This window comes from Bos grunniens, chromosome 19, assembly GCF_055505025.1.
Source record: "Bos grunniens cultivar Pamir isolate PY7600 chromosome 19, Bosgru_T2T1.0, whole genome shotgun sequence".
NCBI classification, from domain to species: domain Eukaryota; kingdom Metazoa; phylum Chordata; class Mammalia; order Artiodactyla; family Bovidae; genus Bos; species Bos grunniens.
Window position 1 is genome coordinate 6,457,764 of NC_141183.1, and position 15,968 is coordinate 6,473,731.

A 15,968-nucleotide genomic window follows, 5' to 3' on the forward strand; every position below is an offset into this window, starting at 1 on the left:
ACGGCCCCTCAGCCACCTGAGCCGAGGAGGCAGCTGGACTCTGGCTCTGCCTCCTGCAGAGCAGAGCTGCTATGTCACCTGAATCTGTCTGGTTGGATCTTCGGAAGGCTGGATCCAGGACGTATTCACAGAGGAGGGGACTCGGGAGCTGGAAGACTGTGGGTTCCCAACGGGGTGACTTGGAGTCTTCAGTCAGCTCAGCTCAGTCTCTCAGTCGTGTCCGACTCTTTGCGACCCCATGGACTGCAGCATGCCAGGCCTCCCTGTCCATCACCAACTCTGGCTCGAATTCTGTTCTTTCTGGGAACTTGCAGGCCCATCACTGAACAGAACCCTAAACCAAGTGCAAAGAGGGAGAAGGTTTCTCATTGGCCAAAGGACAAAGAGAGGGGACTAGAGAACCCCTGCGGAGGTGGGAGATGGGAGGCCCCAGCCAACTTACTGGGGACGGGGAAGATTCCTTTCTCCTTTACCCTCAGTTGAGGCATCTTCTGGTGGGCTCTCAGGGCTGAGAACCAGGGCCCGCCTATTAGGACAAAGGGCAGGATTGATGGGTCTTCACAGGCGTTCAAAAACATTCCGCGTAGAACTTGGGAATGGAATGTGGTTGGCTGTGGGGAGGGGCTGGAGGGGGTGGGGAGGAATAGGAGAGGCTGGTCAAAGGGCACAGACTTCTAGGTCTGAGATGAGTAAATCTGGGCTCTAAGAGTATGGGGACTTCAGCTCATCAGCCAGTGCTGTATCCTGGGGATTTGTAAGAGGGTAGATCTCATGTTCTCATTGCACAAAAAATATTAAAACTGATTAAAAAAAATAAGTGTGTAAAGTGGTGACTGTGTTGACTTGATTGGGATACTCATTTCACAATGTGTATGTATCTTAATTAGCACATTAAAAAAAATCACATTTACACCTTAAGATATAGTTGCTGTTGAGTCACTTGGTTGGGTCCAACTCTTTGGGACCCCATGGACTGTAGCCCACCAGGCTCCTCTGTCCATGGGATTTTTCAGGTCAGGATACTGGAGTGGGTTGCCATTTCCTTCCCCAGGGGATCTTCCCGAACCAGGGATTGAACCTGCGTCTCCTGCATTGGCAGGCAGGTTCTTTACCACTGAGCCCCCAGGGAAGCCCGGTAACGCTGGGGGAACAGCCAAAGGGAAACGTTCCAAACGTGTGTCTGTCCGCGTGCTTGCCTGCCTAGGTGTGGAGGGACTCGTCTCAGGCGGAGGTGTTTCTCCTCAGTGAAGTGCGGCTGCCGCTGGTGTGAGGACGGCGGCCGGTGACGCAGAGAGACCGAATCCCAGAGCGTCCTTGACGCAAGTGAGGCGCTTCAAAGAGGCCGCTGTCCCTCAGACATTTTAAATTATTATGATGATTTTAAAGAACATAACTTTTTTTTTAACTGTTGAGCCGCACAGCATGTGGGATCCTAGTTTCCCGACCAGGGATCGAACCCGCGGCCTCTGCAGTGGAAGCTCAGAGTTCTAACCACTGAGCAAGCAGGGAAGTCCCCGAGGACATCACTTCAGAGAGGCAACGAGATTTCCCTCAGACAACTTTAATTAATCAGATGCACACGTTATTTAGAAGAGACACCACCCCTTCCCTCAGACAACTTTTATGTCACCTTCCCTGACCTTGAGGTAGTTTCTGAGGCCCCGGGGCCCCATGGAGACTCTGCAGTCCTGCTGAGGGGGGAAGTGAAGGCCGGGCTCCTGAGTCTCAGCCCCCGGGGAGCCCAGCCCCTGAGAGGTGGGGAGCAGGGGGCTTGGGGAGCCAGAGCTGAGTGGGGAGGGGGACGATGAAGGGGGAGAGTGAGGGGGAGGGGAGGAGGAAAGGAGGAAGGGGAGGAGGAGGGGGAGGAAGGGGAGGAGGAAAGGAGGAAGGGGAGGAGGAGAGGGAGGAAGAGGAGGGGAAGGGGAGGAAGGGGAGGGGAGGGTGAAGGAGGAGAATGAGGAGGAGGAAGGGGAGGGGAGGGGAGGGGGAGGAAGGGGAGGGGAGGATGAAGGAGGAGAATGAGGGGGACGGGAGGGGGAGGAAGGGGAGGGGAGGGGAAGGATGAAGGGGGAAGAGAAAGACCAGCCCCAGGGCCCCTCCTCAGCCCCCTGGACACAGAGCGGTGTCCTCACTGGGCAGAGGGGACATCAACCTGTCACGGTCCAGAACCAGGACTCTCCCCAGAATCACCCTCCTTAGGATGTGTGTGTGTGTGTGGGGTGGGTGTGTGTGTGGGGGGGGTGGGTGTGTGTGTGTGCGCGTGCGAGTGCATCAAGTCAAGTGACGGTCATGAGCCATCAAAACCCAGCTTGAGATTCATGTTGATGTGTGACAGAAAACAACAAAATTCTGTAAAGCAATTATCCTTCAATTAAAAAATAAGTTAAAAAAAAACCCAGCTCAACTAGCTTAAGGAAAAAAGACTACAAAATCCCATATGTCAGAAGCCCAGTCAAGGAGCGCGCTGAGCTGGTCTGAGGAAGGAGGGCCCCCTCCCCTCTCCCGTATCCCTGTGGCTTCCCCCTGGACTTTGGTGCCCGGCCCTGCGCCCCAGTTCTTTCAGCAGTGGGGGCACAGTGGTCTGAACTTGGGCTCTAGCCCAGCAGCTCCCAACCGTGAACCGTGAATCCCAAGTGTGGGTCCAGGCAGGGCACTTGCAACCCAGAGAAGCAGGAACAAGATGCTGGCCCTCCAGGTGGGGACCGCACATCAGGAGCAGTGGCCCTGAGCCGGGCGGGGCAGGGCAGGGTGGGCGCGTCCTGTGACTCCAGGGTGTTTCTTCCACAGCTGACTTTCCTCTGGAAATGGGGTGCGGTGTTGGAAGGCTCCGCTCATCTGTCCGTCTAAACGGGGGTGTCCTTGGTCAGAAGCCCAGAGGACAAGTTCGCATAGATGGGCTGTCCCCGCTGCTCCGCAGGGTCCCTCTGACGTTCCTCCAACCAGAGCACAGCACCAACCAAGCCGAGCAAGAAGGGCACCTTCAGGAACACCAGGAGCACGTAGTGGGTCCTGGGAGGGGGCACAGAGCAGTCAGAGCCCCGGGCCCCTCCATGCCCACCCCCCCAGAACTTGGACACCGGGGAGCCTTACAGGGAGCAAAGCCTGTGACCCTGCGCTCGGCAGCCCCGTCTGAAGACTCCCAGGGACTGCTTAATGGCTCAGTCCTGAGGGCTCCTTGGAATAGCTCAGCTTTGCAGCTTTGCCCTGTTCTGTGCCCACTTTCCTCTCCAATTTCACCTTTGCCTGAAGCACATCTCAGCGCAGGAGATGCACCTGCCGGTCACCCACGGCAGGCTGGCTCTGTGTTCTCACCGCTCCCACGACTGCCAGCTCCAGGTTGCTAAACCTGGAGGTTTGTATCTCGTCTCCCTCCGCATCCAAAAGTCATCTGTGCTCTTTTGTTGAATGGGCAGAGGACCCGCGACCTCCCCTCCATCAGGGATGCTAATAGAGGAGGAGTCTGCAGAGCAGACCGGGGCTCAAATGGGAAGATAGAGGATGAAGAGGGGCCTGGGCGGAGGGGCACGGTGGGTGGGCTTGGGGCCTTGGCTCTGACCGAGGTGGGCTCCAGGATAAGGTGACTGACTGCATGAGGGTTGACGGCCCCATAGGAGAGGCCGCAGAAGAAAGGACCACAGCTACTCACCTTCTGTAGGGGCGGGAGGACGAGGCTAGATGGCTAGTGTTCGTCGTCCTGGAGACCTGGCTTCCTACTACGGCCAGAGCAGCTTCCCCTACACACAGGCAAAGTCGCCCCAGGTCATCAGCACAGACCCGGGGTGCGTCCTCCCCTCACCATGCCCCACTGCACTCAGCCCTCAGAGGAGACCCCTTTCCCCTGGTCCAGGTGGCTTCCTCTCTCTGGCTGCAGTCCCTCTGGCTTCTCCCCTTTCTACCAGGTCATCTGAACCACAATACACAGTCATGTCCCCCCTCGTTTCCAGGTGTGGCCAAAAGGAATAGAATTAAATATGTCAGTCCCAGTCTCCCAGTTCATCCCATCCTCCACGTGTAGTGGGAAGCTGCTCTGTAGCCCCAGGAGCTCAGCTGGGTGCTCTGTGATGACCTAGCAGGTGGGAAGAGGCGGTGATGGGTGCTCTGTGATGACCTAGCGGGTGGGAAGAGGCGGTGATGGGAAGGAGGTTCAGAAGGGACGGGAAATTGTGTGCATATGGTTGATTTACTTCACTGTACAGAAGAAACCAATGCAACATTGTAAAGCAAGTATTCTCCAATTAGAAATTTAAAAGAAGAAAAAGGATGTATATAGTAATATATGACTAACTGAATCCCTTTGCTGTACAGTGGAAATTAACACAGCATTGTAAATCAACTATGGAGTTGGATCCCTGGGTTGGGAAGATCCCCTGGCGGAGGGCACTGCTACCCACTCCCGTATTCTTGCCTGGAGAATCCCAAGGGCAGAGGAGCCTGGTGGGCTACAGTCCGTGGGGTTGCAGAATTGGGCATGACTGAACAACTAACGCTTCCACAAATCAACTGTACTTCAAACAAAATAAATTTTTAAGATGAAAAAAAATTACATTCTGATTAAAAAAGAATTCAAAAGAAAATGAAATAAAAGTAAGCACTGCGTTTTATTCTGGAGAGAGAGAAAAATCACACCGCAAGTGGAACTTTTTGGTTGAAGGTGGTGGGAATCCCTGGTCCTTTCTGCTCAATAATGCCCAAGCAAACGGGGCTCAAGAACAGATAGTTCTGGAAACAGGGCATCTAGTTACTGGCATGGAAATGAGCGAGGGGGATTCCGGAAGACTGGTGGATGAGAGGACCCCTTCCGGTGAAATAAATAGTGAACAATGACAGTGATGAAGGAGATATATATCTCATTATGAGAAACTATGGAGATGATTTATTGTGAGCAGCCTGGTCTCCAGAGAGCAGAGGCCCCAGAGCACCCTGGGTGGCCGGGTTCCTGGGGTTCAGCACTGGGACGCACTGGGTTACCCCAGATGTCCCTCTGTGCCCCTCTGCGTAATGACAGGTCCCGGGTGTGATGACCACAGGTTGGCCACTTCCTAGAGTGATGCTCTGGGACATCACTGCAGGGGCCTCAGAGAGACCTCGGGGATGCGGTGGGCAGCTGGGCTGGGAAGTGATGCTCTGCCTTGGTCTCTTCCCCTTCCTCCCCATCCGTCTGTCCCTTGGTCTTGCTCACACTCACTCTCAGACACCATCCTTTCTCTCCTGCCCTTGGGGAGGGGTGGGGAGGGGACTTCATTCTTTCAATCCTGAGCACCAGGGCCCCGGAGCATAGACAAGGAGGCTCTTACTTGGACCAACAGTCACTTTAATTTGTGTCCCCAGGTTGGCTCCAGGGTTCTCAATCCCGCACCAGTAAGTGTCTGCATCATCCAGCCTGAGCTCCTGCATGGTCACTGTGAATGAGTGGTTTCTCTGATCGTCCTTGATGGACACTCGGGCTCCTTTCTCTTCTCGCTCTAATCCCTGGGTTTCCACAAGGATCCGGCATGAGGCCCACCATGCTCCTCGGCACCACCACTTCTTACTGGTTTCCCATCCAGAGTCGTAGTGACATTGCACGCTCAACGACTCCCTCTCCCGGCCCCAAACAGACTCTGGGCTTCGGATGGACAAACAGCCTGGAAAACAGAACCCAGAATCCAGCTCCTGCCAGAGCTGGGCCAGACTGATGTCCGAGCTTGCACCAGGGTGCCTGGCCTTCCCAGAAGCCCCCAGCTGATGCCTCAAGTCCACCTTCTCCTCCCCACCAGCTGCCTGGGTCTCTTTGGTCCCCGTGTCCCTACACCTGCTCACCACATCTGCTTTTCTGGCACTTTCTTTCCATATACTCTCAACACTGTTCTCAACCGGCTCCTCCTCTTCTCCAACCACCAGGTCCCCAAGGCCTCTGCGGGTTCTCTTCTCTCCCTTCCTCTTTAAATCTTGGTGTCAACAGTGGTGCTGTGTTGATAAATGCCTAACAACCCGTCTTCGGGGGTAAAAATAGTCTCCGGTTTGGAGTGCTTTCCAATTTCCGGAGCGTAAATATTCCCACGGCTGACGTCAGGCTATCCACGTGACATCACTGGGCACCGAGGCGGGAAGAGGCGTCCCCAGTCTGAGCCAGCTCTCCCGAGGAGGAGCCAGAGGAGGAGCCGGGGTCCCCCCTCCAGCCTTTATCTTGTCTCACTGTATTACGCCCCCAAAGAGTGACTCTCCATTCCTTTGGTTTCAGTTCTTGCCTATATGCTGATGATTCCCAAATCCACATGTGTATCCCCGACTCTCCCCTTGGCCCCAGCCTGCCTGTGCACATGCTGAGTCGCTTCAGTCGTGTCCGACTCTTTGTGACCCCATGGACTATAGCCCGCCAAGCTCCTCTGTCCGTGGGATTCTCCAGACAAGAATACTGGAGTGGGTTGCCATGCCCTCCTCCAGGGGATCGTCCCGACCCAGGGATGGAAGCTACATCTCTCACGTCTCCTGCACTGCAGGCAGATTCTTTACCACTAGTGCCACCTGGGAAGCCCTGGCCCCAGCCTACTGCTTGCAAATCCACACCGGACGTCTCTTTCCCAGAGTCAGTAGTTACAGAGCTATGACGCTTTTGAGGGGAGCTGCGTCGCACAGCTTTGGGGATCTCAGTTCCCCGACCAGGGCCTGAACCTGGGCCACAGTAGTGAAAGTGCAGAGTCCCAACGCCTGGACCACAGGGGACGTCCCAACAGTCACAGAACTGAACGCATCGCTTCTTCCATCCCGACTCACTCTCCTTCAGCACTTCCTCTCTCTTGTGGAGGGTTGGCGTGGATGAACCAGCAAGGGTCTGCTGGGAGTGGAACTGGGTGTTCTGTTTTCTGTGAACTGAACGTTTAAACTCACTATGTTCAGAAACACAGATACTCTGTCCTTGGCCAGGACCATTTGTGCATTGCCCACGGGGCGATACGCTCACAGGAAGCCTCTCTTGACCATCCCACGGCCCCAGAGCCCCAGGGCCAGGGCGAGAGCTGGGGTCTGTGCAGGAAGGAAGCAGTCAGGTCTGTTGCACCAGGTGTCACCTCTCACACCTCAGACCTTCTCCCTGAAACTATTTTAGTTACTTGGGGTTTGCACTTATGGAAGCAGAATAACTCCCTCCCAAGACGCTCAAGTCCTGGGCTTCCCCTATGGTTCTTTGGCAAAGAATCCGCCTGCAATGCAGGCGCTATCAGAGACACGAGTTTGATTCCTGGGCCAGGAAGATCCCCTGGAGTAGGAAATGGTAACCTACTTCAATAATCTTGCCTAGAGAATCCCATGGACAGAGGAACCTGCTGGGCTACAGTCCATGGGGTCACAAAGAGTCAGATACAACTGAGCGACTAAGCACACATCCTAATTCCCAGGAATTCACAGATGCGACTGAAACAAGGCTCTCAAGACGGAAAGCTTATCCCGAGTTATCCAGCTGGGTCCGTTGTAATCACAAGGGTCCTTAGACGTGAAAGCAGAAGGGACTTCCCAGGTGGTCAAGTGGTCAGGACTCCACGCTTCCACTGCACCCCTGGGTTCAATCCCTGGTCAGGGAAAGCAGATTCCTACCAGCCACGTGATCAAAAAGGAAAAAAAAAGTGAAAGAGCTGAAGGAGAGTTAGTATCAGCATCAGAGATCTGAAGACAGAGAAAGGGCTCTCGAGCCAAGGACTGTGGGTGGCTTCTAGAAACTGGGAAAGCTGAGCAGACAGGCTCTTCTGTAGGGCATCCAGAAGGAGGGAACCCTTGCTGACCTCCTGAGTGTAAGCCAGTAGGACCGTTTTGGATTTCTGACCTTCAGAACTGTAAGAAATAAGTCTGTGTCATTGCAAGCCCCGAGGCTTGTGGTAATTTGTTACAGCAGCCACAGTGAGTGGAGCGGAACCCTAGGGTGCCTGCCCTCCTTGTTCTCTGCCTGCCATTCATCTGTGGAAAAACTTTAGCCCATGAATAAGTTTCATTAGAGAAGTGAGAACACGAAGAAGCCAAGAGAAACCATCAGGAGAGACCAGATGATAGCGAAGCCGTCCTTAAGCATAGTCAGAGACCTTTAGTTCCTTCCCAAGGGCTACAGATAGCATTGTGAGCCACGCTCTGTGAGCAGTCTTACAGAGATGAGCCCCTCACCAGGTGGAGAAGTTAATTACAGATGACCAGATTATAGCCATGACATAAGCTGCCACAATTCCAAGAACTGGCCTCAGGGAAATGAGAACAAACCGACCCTAGAACCAAAGACTAACTGTACTTAAAATAATACGATGACACTGGTCAGACCACTGATGACCAACTTCAAGTTGACTGTCAGAACTGACTGTGCTGTTTCTGCATGGAGCCCCCTCCTGCAGTCTATAAAAGCTCTGGCCTCTTGACTGTCAGTGGGAGGGGGATCAGCCTTTCGGCAGGCATCCGTGCCTAGCACCCACCCCGCCCTGTTGCTGGCATCGAAACTAAAGCAAACTTCCCACCAACCTGGTGTCTTTAATGGCTTTTGAGCAGCGAGCAGCCCGCCCCTGCTTTTGGTTATAAGAAAGTAGTGTAGATTTCAATCAGCAGAACTAATGCTATTCTCTCCTTAAACCAGCACCACCACGAGCACCTCTAACTGGAGACCCTGGCACCTTCACTGCCCTGTCCTCTCCCTCCCCGTCCACAACAACGGGTAACCAGTTAGTCAGCTCTCCCTCAAAAACGGGGGCTTCCCTGGTGGCTCAGTGGGAAAGAATCCACCTGCCAATGCAGGAGACTTGGGTTTGATCCCTGGGCCGGGAGGACCTCTGGAGAAGAAATTGCCAACCCACTCCAGTATTCTTACCTGGGAAATCCCATGGACAGAGGAGCTCGGCGGGCTACAATCCATAGGGTCACAAAGAGTCAGACAGGATTGAGCGACTTAGCCCAGGACACCCCAGAAATGCTTGTCCAAATGACTGTCTTGTTTCCTCTGCCGTCAAGGTCCACGGGGACAGCCTGACATGCTAGAAAGAGGCTGAGCTTTGGGCCCAGAAAGACCTGTTGGCCACAGGCTAGTTGGGAAACTTTAGGTTGCTTCCTCTCTGAGCCTTGCTTCTGTATTTGTAAACTGGCTAGCTGCTTTCCACCTTGCAGGTTCTTCTTGGGGATGTGAGCAACCCTCAACACTCAGGAGTTGCCCCATCAGTGGTAGCCCAGCTGCAGCCCTGCTCTGCTGCCTGGGTCACAGCAGCAGCACCCCTTGGGGTTCCCAGCCCCCACTGCACCCCTCCTCCTGTCTCGTCTGCACATCGCCACTGGAGTTTTTTTTTACCAAAATTGTCCCCAGATCCTCCTCAATGACACTTGCCATGAGCACTTAAAATCTTTCAGGACCTCTCCTGCAGCCACTTCCCGCTGCCTTGGAATGATTTTAAATGCCTGAGTTTGCTACACTTAAAATGGATAAGCAAAGACCTACTGTCCAGCACAAGGAACTCTGCTCCATGTTACCAGGCAGCCTGGATGGGAGGAGAGCTTGGGAGAGAATGAATACATTGTGTGTATGGCTGAGTCCCTTCTCTGTTCACAAGAAACTGTCACAACACTGTTAATCTGCTCTGCTCCAACACAAAATAAAGTTTTTTAAAAAATGTCTCAGTGTGGTCGTTAGGTCTTTTACAGTCTTGACCCCCATTCTCTGTCCAGTGCCACTTCCTGTGGCTCCCTGCCTCCCACTCTGCCCACCCCCACTTTCTTCTTTCCCTGACTCTGGCGCTGCCTCCTAAGAGGCTGTGTCACTGCCCTTCTCCTTCCTTCCAGCTAGAAAGCCCTGCTCCCAGCCCTGCCTGTCCCCTGGTCATTCTCCAGGTCTCCTTCAAGGTTCAGCCTCCTCTGCAGCCTTCCTCCTTTTGCCCCCACTGCTCCACAGCCCTTTACGGGAAGCTGAATGCTGCACTGGAGTTTTACCATCCTTAGCAGTCTCTCTCTCTGCCTCCCTTGCTAGGACGCTCCATTCCAAGGAGCAGAGATCTTGTGTTTGTTTCTTTTTCTCTCTTCCCAGCCCCAGCCCCTGTGACTTACACAGTGTCTGGATCCTGGTTGGTACTGTTGAAGTTTGTGATTAATTTTGAAAAGAAGCTGGTCATTATGATCTCAGAGAGACTCATCCAAGTCTAGGATCAACTACAGTTTCCACACCAATGAGAAATGAAGTGTAAGGTGCTAGCTGGATTGCTATCCAAACAGTGAACACTGGAAACAAATCCAAAGCCACCAGTGGGAGGCGGGGCTAATAGACTGTGATCTATCCGACACGTGGTTCAAAGAAAAAGACAGGGACTTGGCTGGTGGTCCAGTGGCTGATTCCCCACTCGCACGACGGGTGGCCCAGGTTCGATCCCCAGTCGGGGAACTAGATCCCACATGTTGCAGCTAATACCCAGTGCAACCAAATAGCTACATACACGTTAAAAAAGAAGACAGATCATAACGACGAGAAAGACGTCCCAGACAGATTGCTATTGTGTTAAAACAAGTTGCCTGACAGACTGTGTGTGATTCCACTTCCTTAGTATTTTGATAGCCCATGCATAGGGGGGAAAAATTGATCTTTAATAAGTGGTTAGTGTTGAGTTTGAGGTTTTTGAGTGGAAATTTCACTTTCTAAGTCACACATTTCTATTTTGTCAAAATCTTCAAAAACATAATTAACCGATAGTAAGTAAGTAATGCTCAAAATTCTCCAAGCCAGGCTTCAGCAATATGTGAACCGTGAACTTCCTGATGTTCAAGCTGGTTTTAGAAAAGGCAGAGGGACCAGAGATCAAATTGCCAACATCCGCTGGATCATGGAAAAAGCAAGAGTTCCAGAAAAACATCTATTTCTGCTTTATTGACTATGCCAAAGCCTTTGACTGTGTGGATCACAATAAACTGTGGAAAATTCTGAAAGAGATGGGAATACCAGACCACCTGACCTGCCTCTTGAGAAACCTGTATGCAGGTCAGGAAGCAACAGTTAGAACTGGACATGGAACAACAGACTGGTTCCAAATAGGAAAAGGAGTACATCAAGGCTGTATATTGTCACCCTGCTTATTTAACTTCTATGCAGAGTACATCATGAGAAACGCTGGACTGGAAGAAACACAAGCTGGAATCAAGATTGCCGGGAGAAATATCAATAACCTCAGATATGCAGATGACACCACCCTTATGGCAGAAAGTGGAGAGGAACTCAAAAGCCTCTTGATGAAGGTGAAAGTGGAGAGTCAAAAAGTTGGCTTAAAGCTCAACATTCAGAAAACGAAGATCATGGCATCCAGTCCCATCACTTCATGGGAAATATATGGGGGAACAGTGGAAACAGTGTCAGACTTTATTTTTTTGGGCTCCAAAATCACTACAGATGGTGACTGCAGCCATGAAATTAAAAGACACTTACTCCTTGGAAGGAAAGTTATGACCAAACTAGATAGCCATATTCAAAAGCAGAGACATTACTTTGCCAACAAAGGTCCGTCTAGTCAAGGCTATGGTTTTTCCAGTGGTCGTGTATGGATGTGAGAGTTGGAATGTGAAGAAGGCTGAGCGCCGAAGAATTGATGCTTTTGAACTGTGGTGTTGGAGAAGACTCTTGAGAGTTCCTTGGACTGCAAGGAGATCCAACCAGTCCATTCTGAAGGAGATCAGCCCTGGGATTTCTTTGGAAGGAATGATACTAAAGCTGAAACTCCAGTACTTTGGCCACCTCATGGGAAGAGTTGACTCATTGGAAAAGACTCTGATGCTGGGAGGGATTGGGGGCAGGAGGAGAAGGGGATGACAGAGGATGAGATGGCTGGATGGCATCACTGACTCCATGGACATGAGTCTGAGTGAACTCCAGAGTTAGTGATGGACAGGGAGACCTGGCGTGCTGTGATTCATGGGGTCGCAGAGAGTCGGACACAACTGAGTGACTGAACTGAACTGAATAATGAACATAATTAACAGCTTTTTTTTTTCATTAAAAAGGAGTCAATTAAGAGAATTGCTAAAAAAAGACAGGAATTGATGTAAATTAAAATCTTATGTAAGAGTCAGCAGAAAGGGTCATTTTTTTTTCCCTTAAAAATAAATAACACAGCTATAGTAGGAAGCAAAAGCACAATGAATACAGATTCTATCTGCTGGTGATCATAAACAGCAGAAAACAGGTATGGATACTTGGAAACACAAACGCCACCCACCCCAGGGTAGGGAATTTAACAGAATCATCCAGCACTCATAACGTGATGCGGCTTGTTTTTTAAAAATACATGGGAGGTTTTTATAAACAGAGATTATGATGGATAATAAACTGTTCATTGGACCTACGTGTGTTTTCAAGAGTTTTTTGTTGTTGTTGATTTTTAGTTTTTGTTTTTTGGCCTTGCTGCTGCAGCTTGCAGGATCTTAGTTCCTGACCAGGGATTGAACCTCCGGGCCCCAGCAATGAAAGCAAGAAGTCCTAACTACCGAACCTCCAGGGAATTCCTCCAAGAACTGGTCTGAAGGAAGAGAGAAAAATGATACGACAGTACTGCTGACCTGGGAGCAGAACTCTGAGAAATGTAGCTGATGGGTTTTAAAAGCCTAAGCCTGTTTGGGGCTTCCCTGGTGGTTCAGACAGTAAATAATCTGCCTGCAATGCGGGAGACCCAGGTTTGATCTGTGCGTCCAGCGAGAAGATCCACAGGAGAAGGGAATGGCTACCCAACCGGGTATTCTTGCCTGGAGAACTTCATGGACAGAGGAGCCTGGCTGTTTGAATTTCAATTTCATTTTTTTTTTTTTTTTTGCTTTTGTGAATTTGAGATATAAACTTTCTTTTTCATGTCAAGCTTTCAGGAAAGTTTGCCCTCTGTGCAAAATTCTTGGGTGGACAGTCCTGTCTCAAAATCAAGATCATGGTTAATCTCCACATCTAGGCTGATAGTGAGTGACAAATGACGCATAAAAATGAGTCAAATTCACCCAAGGGGGGCTTACAGCAGAGGTCCTGTTCCAGAGGGAATGTATGTTGTGCAGTGAGGTTTGATCCTGTCTTAGTTTCCACTTATGGGGCTGGGCGTCTGGGCTGGTGTTCCCCAGACGTCATGCCAGCCCAAGCTAAGAGAAATAGTTTCTGGGGTGCAAATCTGGGCCCCTGGCTATTCTTGCAACACTTCGATCTTTGGAGAACAGAAATCTCTTATTCCATTCTCCGGGTTGTTGGGGGTCAAGATACCAAGCAGATGAATGTCCAACCAGAAGCTGGGTCGCTGTGACTTCACCATGCCCACCTTCTCTCCTGCCTTTCACAGAGGAAACCCAGGGCGGCTGATGGTGTCTAGACGTGAAAACTTGACTGGCTCGCTCTTTTTTTTCCATCCTTGACTAACTTCATGCCCAAGTTCGTTCAGAATTGGAAGAGGAGGGACTCATCCCCTCTCGCAAGGCCAACCCTCCCCCCAAGCCACCAATCGGCCTGTGTGGCTGTGCGAGTGTGTGTGTTATTCTGTGTCCCTGTGAGTGAATATATGTGTGTGTCTATGTGTCCATACGAGTGTGTGTGTGTGTGTATTGTGAGCGTGTGAGAATATAGACGTGAACTGGCATGTGATTCCATAGGTATGTATGTGTGTATGGGTGAGTGTGTTGTGTACATGCATGTAGGAGCATGTGATCCCAACACAGTCCATCCACACCCTTCTCCTTGGCCTCCCGGTGAGCTGGACGTTGAGGTTAAGAGAGAGAGGAGATGGAGGGCTGGGCTTGGAACTCAGATGGAAAGCTGGACCCCGGGGGTAGATGCAGACATTCTGAGCGGTCATCCTTTGGGAGTCTGGGCCGTCTGGGGTCGCTGTTAGTGACGTGGCCGTCACAGACAAGCCAGTCCCACAAGCCATCCACAGGTATCATCAGAAGGCTTCTTCAGCATCAATACCATCAACAATGGCAGTGAGAATTCGGGGACGCCCACAGCCCTACCATCTGAATGGTAGAGTCCTACATCATTAGAGCTAGAAAGGGCTCAAGGACTCCCATCCCATCGGAAATCCAACAAGGAACCAGAACTCGGCTCTCCGGACTCCTTGGCTGTGCTCTTTCCTGCGGCCCCTCCACGGAGTGGTCTGTGAGCGTCATATGGTCAGTCCCCAGGCCTGGAGGGTGACCCACACCTACTGCCTACATTGTGCAAGCTTCCACACTGTTTCCTGGACGCTAGGGCAATGGTTTTCCATAGAAGAGAAGCCCCTCCTGTCACCCAGCAGTTTCCTCTTTGAAAGCCTCCATTCCTGGGCAGGATATCCCAGGCCTTTCAGAGTCCTATCTGTGGCGCTCCTAACCTCAGTTCCAACCAGTTACCCCAAGCCTCTCTGAGAATTCAGAGCTCCCTCTGCATGAACCCAGCGTCCTTTCTCAAGCCTCCAACCCTTGGCATGCAGTTCCCTCTCTGAGGAACATTGGTCCCTCTTCTCCACGTGAAGAGCTGATCCTTATATTCTCCCAAGCTCATCAGATGGACAGTTTCCATGAGACTGTTCTGCTTGGCTCATGGGAACTTAGTTCCCTGACCAGAGATTGAACCCAGGCCCTCAGCAGTGAAAGTGCAGAGTCCTAACTGCTGGACCACAAGGGAACTCCCAGCTCCTCTTTTTAATGGTCAGTCCTATTTCTCTTTTCCCTTCCTCAGGGCCAGATGCCTGCCTGGTACAAAGAGGAACCTAGTGAACTTTCGCTGGATGAAGTAACAAAGTCAGCTCTCATTTCCCCAAGATATTCTTCCTCGTACCTGGGACAAGGGCTTCTCAGGCTGCACAGTGGTAAAGAACCCACCTGCCAAGGCAGGAGAGGCAAGAGATGTGGATTATAATCCTGGGTCAGGAAGATCCTCTGGAGGAGGGCATGGCAACCCACTCCAGTATTCTTGCCTGGAGAACCCCGTGGACAGAGGAGCCTGGTGGGATAGTCCCAGGGTAGCAAAGAGTTGGACACGACTTAGTGACTTAGCATGCACACATATCTGGCACAGACCCTCCACCCCCTCACCCCCTGCAGTGCCCCAGCCTGCTCACCTGGGAGACTGAGAAGAAGCAGAGCTGGGGGCAGCCTCATAGTCCTGCCTCCGGGTTCCTCTCCCCGCTGACTTACAAACTGGGAAGCACGCCCAGGTGCCAGCTGACTCTCAAAGCTCTGGGCACAGGCAGGTTGGTGCCCTCTGCCTGTCCAGACCGCCTTTGAGTTTCTTACTCATTCGCTTCCTTTTATAGAGTGAGTGTTTCCTGCTTTTAATTATTCAGCATAAGCAGTGCTGTTTCTTGGTGGGGCTGGGTCACAGGGCATGAGAGTGTGCACTAGGTAAGAAAGAGGAAGCTAGGGAGCTGTGCAAAGGAGAAAGGGGGCCTGTGTCTGCAGAGGGGTCAGAGGAGCGGGTATCTGACCTACCAGGCCTTGGGTCTGGTGTCAACTCCAGAAGTGATTCTCCATGAGAGCAATAGGTCCCAGCAGCAGGAAACTCTCCAACTCACATGTCAGGTGTCCATGCTTGGCACACCTGCTGATGCCTCCCTCCAGGTGTTACAGCCATGTGCATAAATGTGCCGGCTACGAAATGAGATGAACCAGGGCTCTAACCCCATGAGCACCACATATAAGCCATAGAACTATGGACAACTTAGGTAATCTTTCTGAGCCTCAGTGTTTATATCTGTAAAATGGACTAATAAGAGTCGTTATGAGAATTTAATGAGGAAACGGATGAGAGGTTCCAAAAACAGAGTTCTGGGGTATGGTTAGCACGGTGTGTCCTTATTCGTACCCTGGGCAAGACTTCAGACTCTAAATGAAGAGTAGGATTAAAATAAGCACAGGATGGGGCTTCCCTGGCAGTCCAGGGGTTAAGACTCTGTGTTCCCACTGCAGGGGGCTTGGGTTCCATCCCTGGTCCGGGAACTAAGATCCTGCATGCCACAGGGTGTAGCCAAAAAAGAAAAAAGCCCAGGACAAGA

The 15,968-nt window shown here is 51.6% G+C and overlaps 1 protein-coding gene across 1 annotated transcript; it reads right to left on the minus strand.

The window, feature by feature from the left end:
* Window positions 1-2,354: 2,354 nt before the first annotated feature.
* LOC147351013 (CMRF35-like molecule 7) lies at window positions 2,355-15,185 on the minus strand. Its single transcript, XM_086355229.1, has 4 exons — window positions 15,036-15,185; window positions 5,295-5,624; window positions 3,647-3,734; window positions 2,355-3,009 (listed from the first exon to the last, which is right to left on the minus strand). Exons 1-4 carry the CDS (start codon window positions 15,073-15,075, stop codon window positions 2,844-2,846), a joined length of 624 nt encoding a protein of 207 aa, XP_086211355.1. The 5' UTR covers window positions 15,076-15,185; the 3' UTR covers window positions 2,355-2,843.
* Window positions 15,186-15,968: the final 783 nt, after the last annotated feature.

What these genes read in the sequence shown, in the direction of transcription:
- LOC147351013 (XM_086355229.1), bottom strand. Translation starts at nt 15,075, where the DNA reads ATGAGGCTGCCCCCAGCTCTGCTTCTTCTCAGTCTCCCAG. An exon ending in GCTTCTTCTCAGTCTCCCAG is followed by an intron (nt 5,625 to 15,035) that starts GTGAGCAGGCTG and finishes TCTGTTTTCCAG; the next exon opens with GCTGTTTGTCCATCCGAAGC. An exon ending in TCCTCCCGCCCCTACAGAAG is followed by an intron (nt 3,010 to 3,646) that starts GTGAGTAGCTGT and finishes GCCCCCTCCCAG; the next exon opens with GACCCACTACGTGCTCCTGG.